At 41.9% G+C, this 19,071-nt stretch overlaps 1 protein-coding gene across 9 annotated transcripts in view; it reads right to left on the bottom strand.

The window, feature by feature from the left end:
• NEK7 (NIMA related kinase 7) overlaps positions 1–17,890 on the bottom strand; it is a 75,700-nt gene extending 57,810 nt beyond the window's left edge. For 2 of the 9 annotated variants that reach the window (XR_013931073.1, XR_013931074.1), the window contains exons 1-2: positions 17,218–17,888; positions 3,176–3,260 (exon numbers count right to left, since the gene is read on the bottom strand). Coding sequence is in view for 4 of the 9 variants with exons in the window: in XM_080406499.1 (XP_080262625.1) it covers positions 3,176–3,232 (57 nt within the window). In the remaining 5 variants the exon portion in view is untranslated. Of the gene's footprint in view, positions 3,113–3,175; positions 3,261–16,605; positions 17,163–17,217 lie in introns of those variants that run through there. The other 7 variants (XR_013931075.1, XR_013931076.1, XM_080406499.1 and 4 more) reach the window with 6 other exon arrangements.
• Between the last annotated feature and the right edge of the window lie 1,181 nt (positions 17,891–19,071).

Here is a 19,071-nt window from a genome sequence, read left to right as displayed (position 1 = left end):
AGTGAAATCCCAAAGGAAACTGCACTATTCAATACATATAATGCAGCAATAAAGTTTCTTTACAATCCAAACTTATCCAAGACAACCAGCTCAAAATATGACTGCAAAGCCTTGCAGATGATATTCTCAGCTTCCCACCCTGGCACGCAGTACTAGCGTCCCAAGGCTCATGATCAAAAACTTCATGGGAAATACAACACAAGACAGAGAATCGTGATTTTTAAATCAGCTATTACTACATAGGAAAAAAAATTTCTACAAAATATCATGGAAAAACTTCCTTGAAAAGTTAAACTGATTGATCAGTCACCATCAAAAAGAAAACTTGATATTTTTAGAAAAAGCATTTGAACAAAACATAAAACAAAATGTTTCACTACCTAAGTCTACTGCATGCACACTGAGTACTACAAAGAGCTCTGCTCCCTCATTTTGAGGGGCTAACTAGAAAACAAAGAGCAGAATGGCGATGCTGAGCAGAGATATGCAATGCTTTCTGTATGACACTTCATAAACTATTGTTCTTCAGCTTAGGAAAAAAACCCACCAAACAGTAAGGGATATATGCTGCCTTTGATTAATGGTTTATCAGGTCTAGTAAGCGTCACAATTTTCTCTTCAGATGCTACAAAGCTCCCATTCTGTTCTTGAGAAAATTCTAGAATTTAGTCTGCTGTATCAGACTACTAATCTGTATTTTCCTACCTTCTTGCATAATTCTTTTTACAATATCCAAGAGGTTTGGGAGTACTTAGACTTTCAAAATGTCCTTGTGATATAATGAAGTACAGTGTTTTAACTTTGTAGGTAACGGACTATGACAGAGCTTTCAGGCACTTAATTCCAAATAGAAAATGAGTTGCTAATGGCATGAAGTCTAGCTGGAGGCCAGTAACCAGCAGGGTTACCAGTTACCCAGGGGTCAATAGTGGGTCCAATCCTGCTCAACATCTTCATTAATCATCTGGAAAACAGGAAACACTTTTTCACTGTGAGCATGACTGAGCACTGGCACAGGTTGACCAGGGAGGTTGTGGAGTTTCCCTCCTTGGAGACACTCAAAAGCAGCCTGGACACAGTCCTGGGAAACCTGCTTCAGGAGACCCTGCTTGAGCCGGAGGGCTGATGACCTCCAGAGTTTCCTTCCGACATCAACCATTCTGTCATTTTGTGAAACGGTGTTTTCAAACTGATTGGGACTAAGCCATTATACTGTTTGGCTAAACATTCTCATGTTCCTCATCAACGATTTCAGTGATTAGGGGCAATTTAATTTGCTACGAATATCAGCATATACTCATACACTGCAATGCGCAAGAGAACTGGAAAAGATTCACAGGTTTATCAAAACCTGACACACAATTCTTCGTAAACCATTACCTCATCTCTTGCTTATAATCTGCTGTATTTTCAATCACAGTTTTTGCTTCTCCTAAATGTAGGATCAATCAGTACAGTGACATCTTTTTGTTACTAGTTTTCACCATAAGTATGCTCTATTAGCAGAGAAATCTGTAAGAATTAAAGTATATATCTGGCTTAGAGGAAAAACAATTTGGATTAACAAGACAAGGACGTCACTGAATTACTATTTTAGTATTACTCTGGCAACATATCAGAGCATGCTTGCTCCCCTTGAAATGCAAAATAGTCAATATTCTGATGCAGGTTCACCTCAGATCCACAAACCTGTCTCGAGAAAATCAAATCACAAAAACCATGCTTAGTGCAGTTTACACAGTAACCGATTAAAAAAAAAAGACACAGATTATGAAAATTTTTGACAGTTAACCAAAGCTGAGAATAAACATTACTTTCTTCTTTTCCAGAAAGTATCTAGTTGATTATTACAGCAGTATTTCTTTTAGGTCTGTCCTTAGTTTACCACAGTTTACTGCGTTACCTGAAGATGAACCCTATTGGAACAGTAAAACTAGAAGTATATTTTACTAGCATGAATTCATAGCATGAATTTGTATGTTAGAATAATATTCCTAAAATTAAACAAGTCCTCAAAAATTTGACTCTGCAAATGAGAAACAAGTATTCAAATACTCAGAAGATAGATGAGGAAATATGAAACCTGTTTGTAGTCAGCAAATGGAAAACATCAGAAGGTTTCCCAGAAATACAGAAACGTTGATCAGCTTCTATTTTCTGTTTAGTCAGGAAAGAAAAAAACTAACAATCATTTTATGATATTCATAACAAAATTTAATGTTTTCATGTGTTCGTGCCTAAATTACAAAACATGTTTTCTCAAAACATCTGTATGCATTGCTAAACATTCATCTCAAATTTCTAATTGTTTTTCATTGGTATAAATGCTATTAAATCCAGATATTTTTGTTACCACAATGCTGTAACAAAAACACTGGAGCTAAGAAAAGCTGGTTATTGTAAAATTTACTCTATTTCACAAGCCAGAATTCACTTTAGTTTTTGTAAAATAAAGGGCACAAACTGCCTTATCACCTATGCTATCAACAACTACAAAATTTGGGTTCCCGCTTTGTACAGAACTGCCCAGATTTTACTTTGGAACAGTCACCACTACATACATTTAAGGTAGTCCTCTACATGCTTCTTGTACTCTCTTCAAAGTCCTAAAAATGTCAAAAAGCAATATCCCAGTATTATCCCTTATCAGATAATCTTTATTCTTTGTTTCACACCATCAACACATATGCAAAGATTCAATTTCTTATGCATCTTCTTTCTAACAGAACTACAGCTACAGGGAATTTCTCTTGCCTGGTTTCAACAGGTAAAGGCACTAATTCATACAGTATCACTGTCAGGGGTATAAGAAGAGAAAGCTGAAAGTAACAGTCTGAAATAAATATGGTACTTCTGATACAATTTCAAAACATGTAACGTTTAACAGCTCACCATTTCTCAGGAAAACAACTGTCTTCATCTTTGCTTCCTACTTCCACTCCATCTCCAAAACCTCAAAGTTAGTGAAGCAGTAGGAGGCAAAAATGAAAAGCAATTATTTTCTATGAAATGTAAGACTGATGTGCAATTAATTTCAAGATGACCAGAATACATTCTGTTTACAGCTTCTTTGTCCCCATAAGAAATAATGTTTTCTAATTTTTCTCTTCTATTTAAAAGTGATAGCATCCACTCTTGAATAACTGTTTTCCAAAAAAAAAAAAAAATCATGTACCTGTGGCTGAAATGGTGGAGCAGTAGGCCCCTGCATGCCTTGTGACTGTTCATCCATTCTGTCACGTAAAAGCGTCCCTTATGTCCTGAAAAGAGAAATGTGCTGTAATTCAACGTGCATTTATGATCCATGAACATCACCACAGCTGATAAATTAATTCTCTCATTGGCACACTTGAGTTTACAAACATTCAACAATTATAACTAAAACTTAACCAATTTCAGCCTTGCGCTGTTTTGAGAACCAAGTTTTCTCATGTTTAGCTGTTCTATAAAATGAAATAAGTTCACATATTTGTAGTGGTTTATTATTAGAAGGTGTGCATTAAACTATTTGAGCCAGATAAATAGCTCTGTCTGATAAAAGCTGCATCACCCCATTATTCTTTGGAACACCAATCGCTTGTTTAACTACACAGATGCCTGCTGACCACAGATCTCTGGCCAGCATGCAAAATAGCAGATCAGCAGAAGGGTTAACTACTGCATGAGTACTGTTTATGTTACATAAATTTATCTGTAGATTTTAGGGAGTACGCAAGAGTAGTTCCATCTAAACAGAAAAAAAGCTACACACAAACTCATTAAATTCCAATGAGCTAAGAGGGCTCTGAGATACCATATTGGGAACGGAGCCTCTATTCCCAACTGTGAGCCTCTCTGATCCCACCAGTAAGATGGGAGGAAAGATGCCTGCCAAGTTCCCAAGGCAGAGACACAGAGACACAAGGCTTTGACCAACAGTAAGGGCTGCAAAATGTGCCGAATCATTACTAGGAAGAACAGGAGAGACAAAAATGCAAATGCTCACAAGGCATTTTTCTCAGCTAAGCGAACCCTTCCTTAGGCTACGTGACATTTTGTTGATGGGGAGCAGGTGCAGCACCAAGTTTTATTGGTGCCTATGAGGGCCATCTCTGTTCAGATGAAGACAACAGAAATTTCACCAGCAGCTTCAAATGACAATAGAATAAATTTTATAAAAATAAAAGGCAAGCTCTGAACAACTTTTGTGTCAAACAAACACGAACTGTCTCTGCCTATTAGCTGTTCAAACCTGCCAAGGCCTTCAGAGGAACAAGTCAAGCATCTGACTGGAAAACTTTAGTTTTCAATTTATTATTTATTTTCTTATTTCCTGCTCCAAATCCTAAAAGTTCTAGAGATGGTTTGACATAAAAAAAACTTTTCTGATACCTCTTACTCTTTAACATTAGGAAATTTCCTATGGTTAAATTTATTCTGATAAATCTATATACTTCAAATACTGCAAACATGCCCTTCTGCACACAGAGCTATTTATGTTTCACAAACCCTTCTTCAGAATGAGTACGTAAAAATTTCTCAAATAGCATTTAAATGCAGCACGAAAGCATGCGATCTATCTCTGTTGAAACACACACAGAATAAATCTTCCCAGTAATTTCTTTAGAGAACATTTAAAAGGTTAGAATTAACTCCCAACAGAAAGCAGCAAACCTTCGAAACATTTTCCAAAGCCCACTGCAAAATATTTAAGAAACTAACAAATAGCTTGTGCTCACAGTACCATTGTCATTCTTACAGCATCATTGTGACAACATCATCAAGTAATCACTGTCATGGTTTGCAGCCTTGCAAAGTTGCTCCATACACTGCCCTAGTGTTCTAAGCAGTGCACTGGATACACGAATCATGAGCTATCTGCCTCCGCTCTCCCCTCACAGCAGTCACCTACACCATCCCAGTACCACCCCAACCACAGCCATGCTCCAGAGCGACCAAGGGTCCCCGCGGCTTTGCCTTCCTATCCTTAGTACTCCTGTATGAAGCGTACAGTTGGGATTTTCTGTTGAGTATTAGCTGTAATTAATCCATAGATAAAAGAGATCCAAAAAAAGTAATTTCAGGCAGGTCAAGAGACAAAAACATCAGTTATCAAACTGAGGTGAGAGGCAGAGAAGAGGAGGTAGAAACTGCAAACATTTCTAAGACTGTCAGAATGAGCGCGGTGAGAAAGGGGGAAACAGGGAGGGTACGTTCTGCACACCCCTGGGCTAGGTAATCTTTTAGCCAGCCCTAGGATACCAGTATTGACACTTCTTGCAAGTTCTGTAACATCTCCCATACAACCTCCCCACCAAGGCAAGAAATCATAACAGAACAGCACTGAAAATTAAACTGCTGACACAAGGCGCACCTAAATTCTCCAGTTAGATTCACTGGGGTTTATGCTGTTACAATAGATTCTGGGGGAGGAACATGTGGCAATCTTAAGGAATGTTCTGCTGATTTCTTGCTGTAGAGATCTTTCTATCACTGTTAAGAATTCTTTTCTGAAGTTCTATTTTGAAGAGACATTATAAGAATTTTAATCTTTTTGATAGCATCAAAATTTCTACTGAAAGTTCTGCAGTGTGTTTTATTAATATGTTTACATATTGAAAACTGTTGGCCATGTAATGCACCAATAGATGAACCCTATGGGCCATAAACACTTGTTTCAAAAGCCCTAGGGAAAAAACTAAATATAAACTCTTTATCCTCTATTGCAGATATTTATCCAAGATTTCATTAACCTAAGCTGAAAAGTTTAGATAACATATATTGATTCAGGAACTATACAATCCGCTCATCTCGTCTGAATGGTCAGAGGCACTGACTGGAAGTGTTTGGGTATTTGTGTGTGTCTTTTTTAATTTGGGGAAAGACTAGAAAGAAGTCATATCATTACCACTGCCACTGGCTCTGCCCTCTGTGGCTTGTTTTTACAATAAAAGCAAGCAAACTAAAGAGGTAATAAATGTTCTACCATAGGAAGCATGGAAGATTTATTAACTTGTGGATTTGTTGTTTTCACAGAGGAAAGGCAAAGATAGGCATCTTCTGTCGATATACGGAAGTTCTTTCATTTTTTTAACTTGTTTTTGTCTTTGAAGACTGCATGATAGATTCACATTTTAGAGTAATTTGGCATTTTGATCATACAAAATGCCTAGGATACAAAAAAGTGCCAAGAATGCAAAATGAATCTTTTGTACTGTTTGTCAACAAAAGTAAGAATTAAATTCTGCTGCTTGAAGGCTGTTTTCATAGCGAGGCATGCCTTTCACCTTGATAATAAACTCCAGAGGTCAGAACAGCGGTATAATATCTATCACATTTAAATTTAATTTGAGGCAATAATTACTATTCTTCCAAAGATGGTTTTCAACCTCTAATTTATGTTAAAAAGACACTAAAAATACTGCCAAAGAGTCATCACTTTTGTTTAAAATTGAAAAGCAAATACCAAACACATCTAAATGTGACACGTCTATCACTCCTTTAAACATGTAATACTACAGCCTTCTTCTGCAAATCCATCACGACGATATACACTGGTTCATGGAAAACAGACAACAGATAAAGTGAGAGGCAAGTCAACTATATCACCACCACCCAAAGCATCTAAAGCATCAAACACAACTAACATTTTAATGCTCTCACACTGATCACGTAGGAGGAAAGGACTCCTTTCCTTCACCACACCACTTGCAAATATAGGAACAATGAAAGGCGCTCTGAATCATTTATCTTCCAAAGATGACTTTCATCATTTTGAAGATAAAAATAATTTGGATTCAGACCAACCTGTACACAATAGTGATCCCATGAACATAAACAGATACCTAAATCTTATACTCTAGGGTTGCTAACACTTTGCAGGTATGAGAAAACTTTTGGTTAACTACTAATATTTTAAATCTTTGTCTTTTTCAGTTGATTGAAAAGTAGGTGGCACCTAACAAAGGATGCAGGATGCAACTGCCTAGGAACTGGGAATAACACCTTTTCCTTCCTTTGTACACAGGCCTTGCTGTCCTTACTCACCTCCTTACTGGCCACCTGTCAAAGCTCTTGGATATCTGCCCATGCAACTAAATATCATGCAAAGCCACAAAACAGTCCAAAATGCAAGGGTGTGCTCCCACACCCCAACAGAAGCTCACATCCCACAGTCAGCACTCAGCTTTCCAGGTGGTTTCCACTAGCCTGCTAGAGGAGGTAGGACTACCCGTGTCTGTCAGTGAAATCAGAGCAGAGGGCATACTCCTGAACAGGAACCAGAATTCATCACTGACATTTCACTGGAATATATTTTAAAATGACGTTTTTAAAAGAAAAGCAATACGTGGGGAAAAACTTGAAATCCTTGTGACTTAAGTCTTGCAACTAAGTCTTCATAAACGTGATCACATTATTTCAGGAGAAAAAAAAGCTTGAATGCTTGTCTAATCACATGAAACATGCTTTTTAAACACTAGTTTCATAGCTCAAAGTCCATAAACCATTCATACTGAAATACATTTCATGGTGTTTGGGCAATAATATTATTGCTTTAACAGACAGCAGTTCTACAACAACAAAGAACTTGCAATGCTCTCCTGCAGAAAACATCATTAATAGTCTCAATGATACATGGCTTCCATTAGCTACATACTATATACTTTTGGTTTGCATCCTAAGTGGGGACATACAATAATCAAGGTCAAAGAAGAAACAGCTACACTTTAAAAAGTATATACTTAAAAGAATATTCAGAGTGTTACAGTTCTGCCAAGAATCTGAAAATCTGTCTTTTCTTTCCTGCAGAATATAAATGTAACTACTCCACATAATTGTTTACAAGAGGAACACGAAATTACACTCTTCACAATGTGCTGATCAGGTACACAGTCACTTCAGTTGCTGTTCACAAACAACAATGTATTACATTTCTTCTGGATTACACCATCAATTAAGTCAGACATTTTTAGGTTTTACTATAACCATTATTTTTGTCAGGTTAGAGCTGAGGCCCTCCAAAAACAACTACCCACTTACCCTACACACTCCCTACTTTTTGGTGTCAAGCTAGGCTCTTCGGTATCTAACATGGATTTAAAATGACAAATTTTACATCCCTAAACTTTTCAATTGTCTTTACAAACTAAATTCAAAGAAAAGGATCATCCTAAGCTGAGAAATATATATATATATATATGTAAAAAAAAAAAAACAACTCGCTGCCATATAAGTACACAAGCTAAAGGAATATTCCTATTTGCTTATATCACATGTTGACTCTCAGGTACCCAAAAGCACAATTTAAACCTAGGTAGTACACTCAAATGGTCACCCAGGTTGAAACTAAAAAACCTCATGTGCTCTGGAAACAAGGGTTTCTAAATGTCTTACTGAACATCCAAAACACAATTACTCTACCCACCACACCAGTGTTAATCCCAGGAGTTCATGCCAGAGAGCCCAAGCATACTGGTCCGATTCCAGCCCTCTTCTCTGTCACCTGGAGACCCACGCTGACATAATGACAACTCTCAGCTCCTGGATTACAGCCACACACCTTTTGGGAGGAGACAAATTTTAGCCCCAGCAATAACAGCTTGGCCCTTAAGCTCGATGCGAGCAGGTTAAGAACCAGCCATCCCACTGGTTTATAAAACATACTGCCCCAACAGCCATCCTTTGCCTCTCAGGCAAAAGGTTGGCTTCTTGGAGGGCTCCGGCTTGCCAGTCAAACCTGGCCACACTTTTGCCAGGTCACCAGCACTGATCAGCTCTTTCCAGCATCCACTTAATGCTGTCATCCAGGGTGGAGGCTGCAGTTTAGAAATTTTCGAAGTAATTTTAAAAGCAAGGGCTCAGGATGCACACACGCAAGATCCGGGGATGAAGCAAGAGAATGTCAGCAGCTGTAAAGCAAGCATCCCGATTTTGTCATTCACGTTACATTAAATGACAGCACAGCTACGAGTGTTCCGAAGAAAGAAGTCGGAAGTCACAGCCTGTAAAGCAAACCAACTTGGGATCTAAATCTGTGGTAATTCTTTAACATTAAAATGTAATATTTGTCCTGGTGCTCTGCATAAACCTTGAACATGAGAAACACATACATTTTGATGTCATAATAGAAACATTTCACTTGCAAAGTTAAAGTCACTTCAGTTTCACAGATACTATTTTTAGTGCATTCTTAAAGACTGGGAAATACTTAGAAAACAGCCTGCACACAGTACCCAAAAAGCAGCTCTCAGAACACAGACATATCCAAAGTCTTTATACAGTTCCTGTAGCTGAATATCTCCAAAAAAGTGTAAGAAAACCAGCACCCCCAGAATTTAACCTAAAACTCTGCTCTATTACTTCAAATTGGGTTTGTTGAGGTTCCCTCCACACCCCACCAGAAGGCAACTGGAAAGATGAAACTCAACTGGGTTTTAGTTTAAGTGTGAAAATACATTTCAAGAAGTTATTCATCCACTTTTATCCCACTGGCATTCCAAACTCAGTATTTAATATGGGTACATTTAACTTGAGTGGCAAGAGATTGAAACTGAAAAAAAAAAAACAAAGAACAACCAGATTTCCAAATAATGACAGCATAGGACATACACAGTCTTTTCAGTAAATTATTCCTAACACAGACAATTAAAATGAAATCTGGTTAAATACACCCACATTACTACGCTATCCATTCAGAAAGTTATACACTCTGCTAAAAGGCAGCATTAGAAATGATGAAATAATGCTGAAACACTTTAAAAATAATAGCTAATCAATGGCTTTCTATTAATCATCATGATCTGCGACTGGTCATGCTCCTGCCCAGCCCACACTGTGTGTTTCTCAAAAATATTAAGCTTTTCATCAGTCTGCTGTTAATCACAAATTACAAGAAACATACAATCCACAATGTACTGTTGCCAATAAAATACTCCAGTGAGTTATTTAATTTATATTGTAATATATATATAAAATATAGATGTGCTGCAATGTTGCTGATTATTTAAGCTACTCAGTCAGTTAACAAATATTTGATATATGCCAAATAATTACCACACTAGTTTATTTTTCTCACTTCATGCATAGCTAAGTCAGATATACACGTTATTATAGCAAAATGCACTCACTTGAACTCTGCCAAAGCAATCAAGACCTTAATTGGCAAGGGATAAAGCAAACTCAAGACTGGAAGATGAAGTTAATCATTAGCACAGTAAAATATGTCATTTATCCCAATTAGTATACACACATATACACATAGTATACATATGCATAATATATAAATATGTACACATATATATACACATGTGTCCGTATATTTATAGATTATGCATTCTGTGGGTGTAAACAGAACATTTACTATCAGCTGACAGTGGTAAAAATGAAATATTTGCTTCACATTGTAAAAACAAACAACAAAAGAGTCTTCTAAAATGTGAAAAATACATAGTAATTTGTAAAATTCTCTACCAAAGCATCGACATCAGAGAAAAGTTGTATTTGCTACTTTTAAAGCACTGAAAGTAACTCAATATAGATGCATATACAGAAGTAAGTAGGATTAGCCTTAATTTTATAAACAGTTTCTAAAAGCCTTTAATTTTTAATATACTACCAGATCAATACTTCCCGTGGGATGGCAGGACATTCCTCTCCTCTGTAGGAACAGCCTTGAACGTGGACAAACAATACATGTTCTCAGCACATGCTAATCTACAAGTAGCTATCATCTATCTATATAGAAATAACTAATATTGAATTTTTCAACAAACATGTCCAAATCCCCTACTCATGGGCAATGCAGTGAAAGAAGCCTAAAAAATCCAGCTTAACTAACTGAATGTAAGAGTTGGTTTTAGCAAAAGCAGAACTATCCATACACAAATGAAGTCTACTTGCAAAAAAGTATAGGAATACACTAAGAGTTCATATGCAATTTTCTCATTCATTCATCCTGATTTACCAGGCATATTTTCATTCCAGTCCTGAAAATATAGATGCCACTATCATTCCCCAACTACTAAGTTCACTCTCTGTCAGTGCTGTCTGACTAGGAGATAAAAGTCCAAGCTCTCCTGCTTCACAAGTCCATTTCCCTTCCCCTCCACTCATTCACACAATTTAAGTTATATTTTGTTTACTGCTCCCTCTCTGTTTCAATTATGTCACTCAGGTAGATTGCTTATCTTGCGAGGTGCTCCCAAAGGGTTGTACATGCACTGACTTGTCTTTTTTGAACCATCTGTTTGTTATCTCATACCAATTGAAGACGAAACAGGAACTGAAACTGCTCAGGTTGCAGGCTTCTGCAAAGTTAAATTTTCATTTAACTCTTCACCTGGGAAGAAAATAGATAACCCATTTCTTCATACTGAATAGGCAGTTATAAAGAACACAGGTGAATCATAATCACGTCACAATGAAAAGTTCTGCAGGGAATGAAGCATCATATCTAACCACCATACTATCATGAAAGCAAATCCGCAGCACACAACACATTCCGTTGTGCTACTGCCTCTGTAAGGATGCAGTTCTAAGTGTGCACTGATGACACGATGCTGCTGCTTCCGCTGCCTTCAGCCATCCCTTCCAGACCTTCTTCCTTCCAGTGGGGTTCCTGTGGTTACCCAGACTCCTTGTAAGGTAACTGAAACTAGCTGAAAACTAACCTGGGCAAAAACGTCACTTTTTCCAGTTCAGTTCCCTGAATTGTTCCATTGCAGAGACAAGAACAGAACTGCAATGGCAAAAGACAGAGGAGAAGACACAGCTGGGGGTTCAGCAGTGCTAACTTAGGTCAGTTAAACCTATTATCAAATTACATCTCTAACATGAAATTATACAAGCCAATCTAATAGCTCATTGACACCTTTGGTGTCTCCCTTTCTCTGCCACGTGATCCTGCATAGCCTTCTTGAACTCTTTGGACCTTTTGCTGAGCTGATTTAATTCCCTAATACAGCTGGGTTTACGTTCTGCAAGCTGTGAGCTAAATCAATGCATACAGGAGTCTGCTGAGTGCCAAATAAAAAGTAAGTAGGGGAAGTTCAAAGATGGGAAATGCAGAAAGGAGACTGTAGAAGAAACAGAACATCTCCCTTCTGGCAACAGCACGCCAGTACATTAGCTCACCACATTTCATGTTACTTCATCCTTAGGTAGGCATTCTAACAAGTACCTGAAGGAGCTATGACAGGAAAGCTAGAGCCAGCACAGAGAGAAGGCAATGCATTCAACACCAAGCCAACAGTTTTGTCAACAAAATACTGGAGGGGAAAGTAGAAAAGGGAAACAAAGTAAATGGAAGGAGAGTAAGCCAGGGTAACAAGTCAAATTGCAAAAATAATGCAAAGATTTTCAGAGACAGGAAGTTAAAACATGATTTGGAAACCTTTACAACCCCAAAACCTTGCAACCCCAGTATGCAGAGAGGGAAGAGACCTTTCCCTGACAAAGGGATGGTTTTAAATGCATCTGTAAAAATAAATTATTCACAAATAAATGCTGAAGAGATTCACTAAAAGTGTCACGGCTGAGCTTCACACAAGAGTTAAAAAAAGATGCAGGGCAGAAGCATTGTCAGATAAACCCATTATTGCTAGGCACAGGGGAAAAAACACCCAGTTTGAAAGTCTGCCTGTGCCACAACCATGACTGGTATCATCCACATCGCTACAGGTGAAGCAGAATACATTTAACAATAAATTTCACACAATCCTTAAAGGAACGTCTAAATGTCTTAGAAACCAGTGCAAGACAATACCTTGCGATATACTGTATACTGCAGGTGTCAGATGCACATTTGCTAGCTGAAAAGAAACTTTACTGTAGTATACAGCTTCAAATCAGCACTACCTCAAAGATGATAAAATGAATGAAGTGCTATACAGAATCAGAAAGAAACGCCAGTCATATTTAACAGGCTTTCTCTGATCTCTGACTGGCATTACCTTTGAATCCTGAAACCACGTGTGACACTAGTATCCAGGATCCCTGGGTCCTGAAGCAAAGCAGCAAGCAGCCAGCACACTCACTTCAGAAGCAGGCCAACACTCAAGTTCACAGCTGTTTCTGTGTTTTACGTTAAAACACCACTAGCTAAAACATACCAGATCCATTCCCATTTTTGGAGTACCCTCAATGACTAGCTGTACATTAAGTGCTCTGTTTGCAGGCTGCTCCCTGCTCCTTTTGTGAAGTTCATGGAGATAAGCAGGAGTTCACAAGCAGCCCACGTACCTAACACACAGTTCTGAATGTCAGTCAGGGGAAGTACTGAAATTCACTGCTGCAAAGACAACTCCTTCTTTGGATCTGCTCTCAGATGAAGGTGAAAAGAGTATAGAAGAAGGGCCTCTACAGGACAGAATCCTATGCATTTTCCCACCACCAGTTTTTACTTCTTTTAGAAAGAACTTCAAGTTCACCTGGGGTATTTTTGCCTTCCATCTTTCAAGGAATCAATAATTTTGTAAACTTTACACACTGGCAACAGGAAATTAAAATGAACTGAAGAAGACTGGTTCATCAGCACTTTGCAGCACCTAACTCAAACCTCTCCCAAAGGTTTCAGCAAGGATACAAGCTTTACATGTACTTTTATGACACTGTAATTAATCTAGTCCAACACAGATCTAGCTATTAGACAGCAATAAATTTGTTATAAAACATTCCAAGCAGATTAAAGCAAAGAGTCCTGAATGCAAACTCCCAAAAGCCAGATGGTGCAAAGAGTAAGTTTACTTTGTCACCTATAATCAACTGTTACGAGTCACTAATATCAGAAGATTAACTATGTGCAACGGGGTTTTAACATGATACTTCATAGTATTTTCTTACTAATTCCTCTTTTTTTAATGCCTTTTTTAAAATTTTATAACAAATTCCCTAACATAAGCGTGTGTTCTCTTTGCCCAGCAGGGAATAATGGCGCTTGAAATATATCGCATATTTTCTAGCTATAGAAATCACAACCGAATCACAGTTATGTTTCACATGCCAGAGAAACACACAGGATCATCTTCACCAGAGAAGCAACTCATTTTAATAGCATTGTTTCTCTTCAGCTTTTTTAACTAACCAGCCAGGAAAAATCCTTTTAATACTTAATAAAAAGGAAACAGGTAGTGCTGTTGTACTTCACTCTAGTGCCGAGTTCCTTCCCATGTGCCCAGGGGATCAAAGGGTGATAAATACAGCAAACCAGCACTCGAAAGGCTGTCCTTATCACCACTTTGGTATTTCAGTCAGTTATTTTCATCTTTGTTGCAAAGCACATGGAACGCAGCTAAACTGAACAAATTCTCTGGAAATTAGTCAGTTAACTCCTATGACTATCTATAGGATTAGCCTGCACAAAATAATCCCCCTGCCTCCGCATCATTTCTAAGCGCCACCCCTCAGAAATCAGGAGGGATTTCTGGATAAGCCCCAAATAATCAAAAAAAATCCCTTGGAGGTAGAAAAGAAGTTATTGCAGCTTGACTTTTCCCAGGAGACTTTCCAAGGTGAAATCAACCATTCAGCACAGATGTTTGGAACAATGTCAAACTTGAGAAGCCAACAAGGCATCAATGGCGATATACTAGCCCTACGTTCAGTTGTAAATGCAGGATATTGTACTAAGTTTATTAAACATGGGAGTTTTTTGCATGCATGAACAAACTGCCTCACCAAATTGCCTCTGTGGACAAATATACTGGACTGACCATGTTTTGTGCAACTGAGCTCAACTTTGTTGCACAAAAAAAGAAATGTATAGGTGGGCTATAGTGTTCTGTCTTGCAATTCAGAAGATACCACCAGTCACCATAAAATGAGCAATGGCCTTCTTGTACTCTATTTCTCATTTGAGTTCCTCATATGATCACAGGCCTTCAGACAAACTCTAAAATGTTAGATTTTTGTTTCCTCCTTTGGAAAAAAGTTTCTATGGCAGGGATGAGATTCTACTTGTCCAATTCTTATAGACCCTGGAAGACACTGTGATAAGGAATTCTAGCCAACTAAAAATCTTTTTTTGATTGACTTGATTTATTCTCAAATTATTTTATTACTCCAATGACTAATTGGGATGCTGAATACAAGATCTCTATGATAAAGGCAGTATCGCTATCCCTACAGTGAAAACCTCTAAGTGTGCTTTGAGAAGTCATCTACTGAAACATCAGTTATTTATAAATATATCTTCATGTTTTGAAATTAAAGAACAATTGTTCTTACTGAATTCTTTCTTCTAGTATCAAAAAGGAAGAAAAAACAAACACCAAAACACCCGGAGGCCTTGAAGTTCTTATTTTAGAGCTGTTCAGACATCGCTTCTAAGTTTCACTTTTCCCACAACACAAAACAGTTCTCCCTCCCTTGCCTAAGTTCTTCATAGCCCAGGAACTAATGACTTTTTGTACTGCATTTTATTTCTCTCAAGACAGCCTGAGTCCAAAATTTCAGATACTGACAATTCTATAGCACTGCAACGCTGAATTGTCTCCTAGATAGCCTTGAAAGTAAAAGATTTTTAAACTTCATTCTCCCTAATTTAGCAGAGCTGCAAATACCCACCTGACATCTCATCATCCCAAGCGTGTCTACCTTAGATCGACATATCATTCACAGTAATTTCTGCATCTCAAGCTTGTAAATCAGCTTTACGCAGGAAATATATCCAGTACATTCAGCAAAGTTACTATGCATGTGCAACCTTCCCTGAGAAGCAATGCTGCCATTGCAACCTGAGAAAACGGTGCTATCATCTCAGAGGTGACAAAAGAAAAATTTACCATTCAGTTGGTGGAAGACATGAAAAAAATTAATAGTTTTTCTCCAATATCAAGAATCAAATATTGGTGTGATTTAATACACACATCTCGCACCTCATTGCCTTTTATCAGAAGTAGGTTTAACATCCTAAGTAGTTTTGCCCTTCAAGAAGTGATGCTCCTCATGAAAGGCAAAGCAAAACAAAGCACATTCCTCCCAAAGATCAATATTCTGAACTTCTGAATCCTGAAGGCAAACAGGCATACTTTGTGTGCATGGACACAAGACGGAATTCAATGCCAGTACTAATACAAGCAAGATGGGGTGCCACGTAAGGTTAGCAGAGTGGGGGGACCCCAACAGATGGAGGTGGCTCACTGCCAGCGGATCAGAAGTGGGGACCCCAGCGGACGGAGGCTGCCTCTCTGCCGGCGCCTCTCGCGGTAGGCCTCAGCTCCTCACGGCCCGTCCGGCTGCTGGCGCTGCCCCGTCTGGAAGCCTCACCAGACAGCACGGCTGACCCCGCCGCCGCAGGGGCTGCCAAGGGCAGCGACAACGAAAGGCTGCACCTGCAAGAGCGGCCCTGAGGGCCGGGCGCCCCCCACCGCCCCCTGCCCGCCCGGGCGCTGCTGCTGCGGCTCCCCGGGCGGGCGGCAGCGGGGCAGAAGCAGCCACCCCCAGCCTGGGCCGGGGCTCTGCCCACGCCACAGCGCCGCGGCTCCCGGTGACGGCGGTATTTTTACTCAGTGCCGAGTGAAACCCTCCGGACTGGGCTGCCGCGGGGAGCATCCGCCCGCCAGCAGCCTCCTAGGTGAGAGGAGGGCGCAGCAGCCTGCGGGAAGCCGGCCAGCAACGACAGGAAACAACCTGGGAAGCCGCTCCGCTTGCGGTATGAACGCGAAGCGCCCCGGCAGCGGCACAGGCGCGGGGACCGCAGCGGGCGCACGACGGCCGGGCCGCGGGCAGCCCGAGGCGCGCTGAGGGGGCCGGGCCGGGCCTCCGTCGGGCAGCGTCCCCGGCCGCCCGCTCGCCGCTTAGCGGAGACAGCCGCGCTCCGCGGCGGGGCCAGCGACTGCCGGCCGAAACGCCACAGCAGCCACCAAGGAGCCGCTCGCCGCAGAGACGGGGCGCGGGCAGGCGGGGACACCCGATGTGGGGCGCAGGCAGCGCCAGGGCCAGCCGCGGCCGTCCCGCCCCGCTCAGCACCGCGCAGAAACTTTCTCGCTCCCAGACCCGCGCCGCTCCTTCCCCCTGCGCGGGCGGAGCGGCAGCCGCCGCGCCCAATCGCACCGCGAGCGAGAGCCGTCGCAACCAATGGGAGGAGGCGGCAGGCGGGACCCCGGCAGCCGCCCGCGCGGAGCAGCGAGAGGGAGCGCCTCCGGGAGAGCGGGCGCGACCACTGGGACCCCGCCACGGCGCCGGCCTCACGGCGCCGGCCTCACGCCGCCCGCTCGGCGGCCCGGCCGCCCCCCCGCTCACCGGGAAGCCTGGCGCCGCCTTCTCCTGGCGCGGGGGCCCGAAACCAGCCTCCTCTCTCCCCCGGCTCCTCCGGCGCCGCAAGGCCCGAGGCCAGGCCGGAGCTGACCGCGGGCGCCTAGCGAGGCTCCTAGCGGGCGGCTCAGGCACCCGCCACAGCCCCGACCTGCTCGCCGACCCCTGCTGCTCCGGCCGGGCCCGTAAACATCCCGGCATCCCCGAGGAGGGAGGCGGGGCGGCCGCCCGGCCCCGCCTCACACCGCCGCCCCCCTGCCGGCCGGAGGCAAGGAGTTCGTCGGCCGCGGGTGTGCTGCGCCGGGCCGGCAGCCTGTCCGGGGCCCGGCAGGAGTTCCCGTTGGCGCTGGGCGGCCGGGCCCCCGCGGGGAGCAGGGCGCACGGCTGCGGCCCAGGAGGGCAGCGCGGCGGCCCAGGGCTCGGCCGGCGGCTCGCGAACAGCCTGCGGGCGCCCGTCGGCGGGGAGCGCTGCCCGGCTGCCCCCGTCCCCGGCTGTGCGGGGCACCTGCGGCTCGTTCGCAAACTGCTTGGCTTGTGAATATTTTGAGACGGGGACCGTTCATCTGGTGCGTAAACACGCGTATGATGTTTATAATCACGAAACGATCAAGCGCAGCGGGGCCTCGACCCGCACCAGCAGCGCAGGTCCCCCAGCACGGCCGCTCAGGGGGCGCCGAGGCCTCGGGGTGCCGGGGGCTGCACCCCTGCAGGCGGGCCCAGGCCTCGGGGTGCCGGGGGCTGCACCCCTGCAGGCGGGCCCAGGCCTCGGGGTGCCGGGGGCTGCACCCCTGAGGCTCAGCCAGTGCTGGGCCCAGGCCTGGGGCGGGCTGCCTTGGGCAGTGCGGGGTGCCGAAGGACAGACTGCTCATCCGGTGTGTCCGTTGCCATACTCGATCTACCAGACGTCGGGTGTGACCAAGTATTGCAGCTGAACGTGTGAACGTGACTCAAGCTCCTTGTTAGTATACTTGTATAGCTTCTACAATTGCAACAGGGCTGTGGTTAAATAGATTTAAAAATGCTGAATTGCAGACTACTACTACTTTTCAGGTTCCTGAAAGTTTAGCCTGCTTCAGGATGAGGAAAACCAATTAACTTCAAGGTACAGAGATCTGAAAAAACAATAATAGGGCGAAGTATGAAAGCTGACCACAATTCCTCAGTAAGGTTATGGATTATTGTGATGGAACAGCTTCTTCCTCAAGTGTGGAAACCCTCTGTAAAATAGAGATCTCTGGCACTCTAGTGAGAAAACAGTAACTTAAAACCTTCTTGAATCAGATGTATTTTAATTTTTCGAAACCAAAGTCTCACTTCCCCTAAGGGCTGGGTTTGGGAGGCTTTTCCCTTGTAACAATCAAAGTTATACTTGATTTAAATCTCGCAGAATAAATAGGAAATGGGCCAGTGTGTCTGGGAAAAATCTGTTTACCTTCCTCTGTATAAAATTATACTGTCTGCTTTTGAGGCAAAGTTTTCAGCTTTGAGAGATCTGCGGTGTATTCAGGTATACAAGAAGTTTGAAAGGAAATTATTTTTTTGTTGGCCCTCTTTTCTCTGATGTTAACACATTTATTAATCATTTTGCACGTTTCCTTTTTATTAGCATTGGGTTATTTGATGTCACTAGCCCAATACAGTGATGAGGTGACCACTCTGCCTGTGGAATCAGACATATACTACAATGTTCCCCTTTGAAGTACATTTTGTATTTCTTTAAAAAGTACAGCCCAAGAGAATAAATTGGAATCACAATTAAGGGAATTCTTTTTTCCCATGAATAAACTATCTTGCAAAAGCATTCTTGAACAAGAATTCCCTGCATTGTTTTCTTGTAAAAAG

The sequence above is a fragment of the Falco punctatus genome (assembly GCF_963210335.1).
Source record: "Falco punctatus genome assembly, chromosome: 11".
In the NCBI taxonomy this organism is placed as follows: domain Eukaryota; kingdom Metazoa; phylum Chordata; class Aves; order Falconiformes; family Falconidae; genus Falco; species Falco punctatus.
Note: the sequence above shows the minus strand (reverse complement) of the source record. Positions and strands in the feature narration are given on the sequence as shown.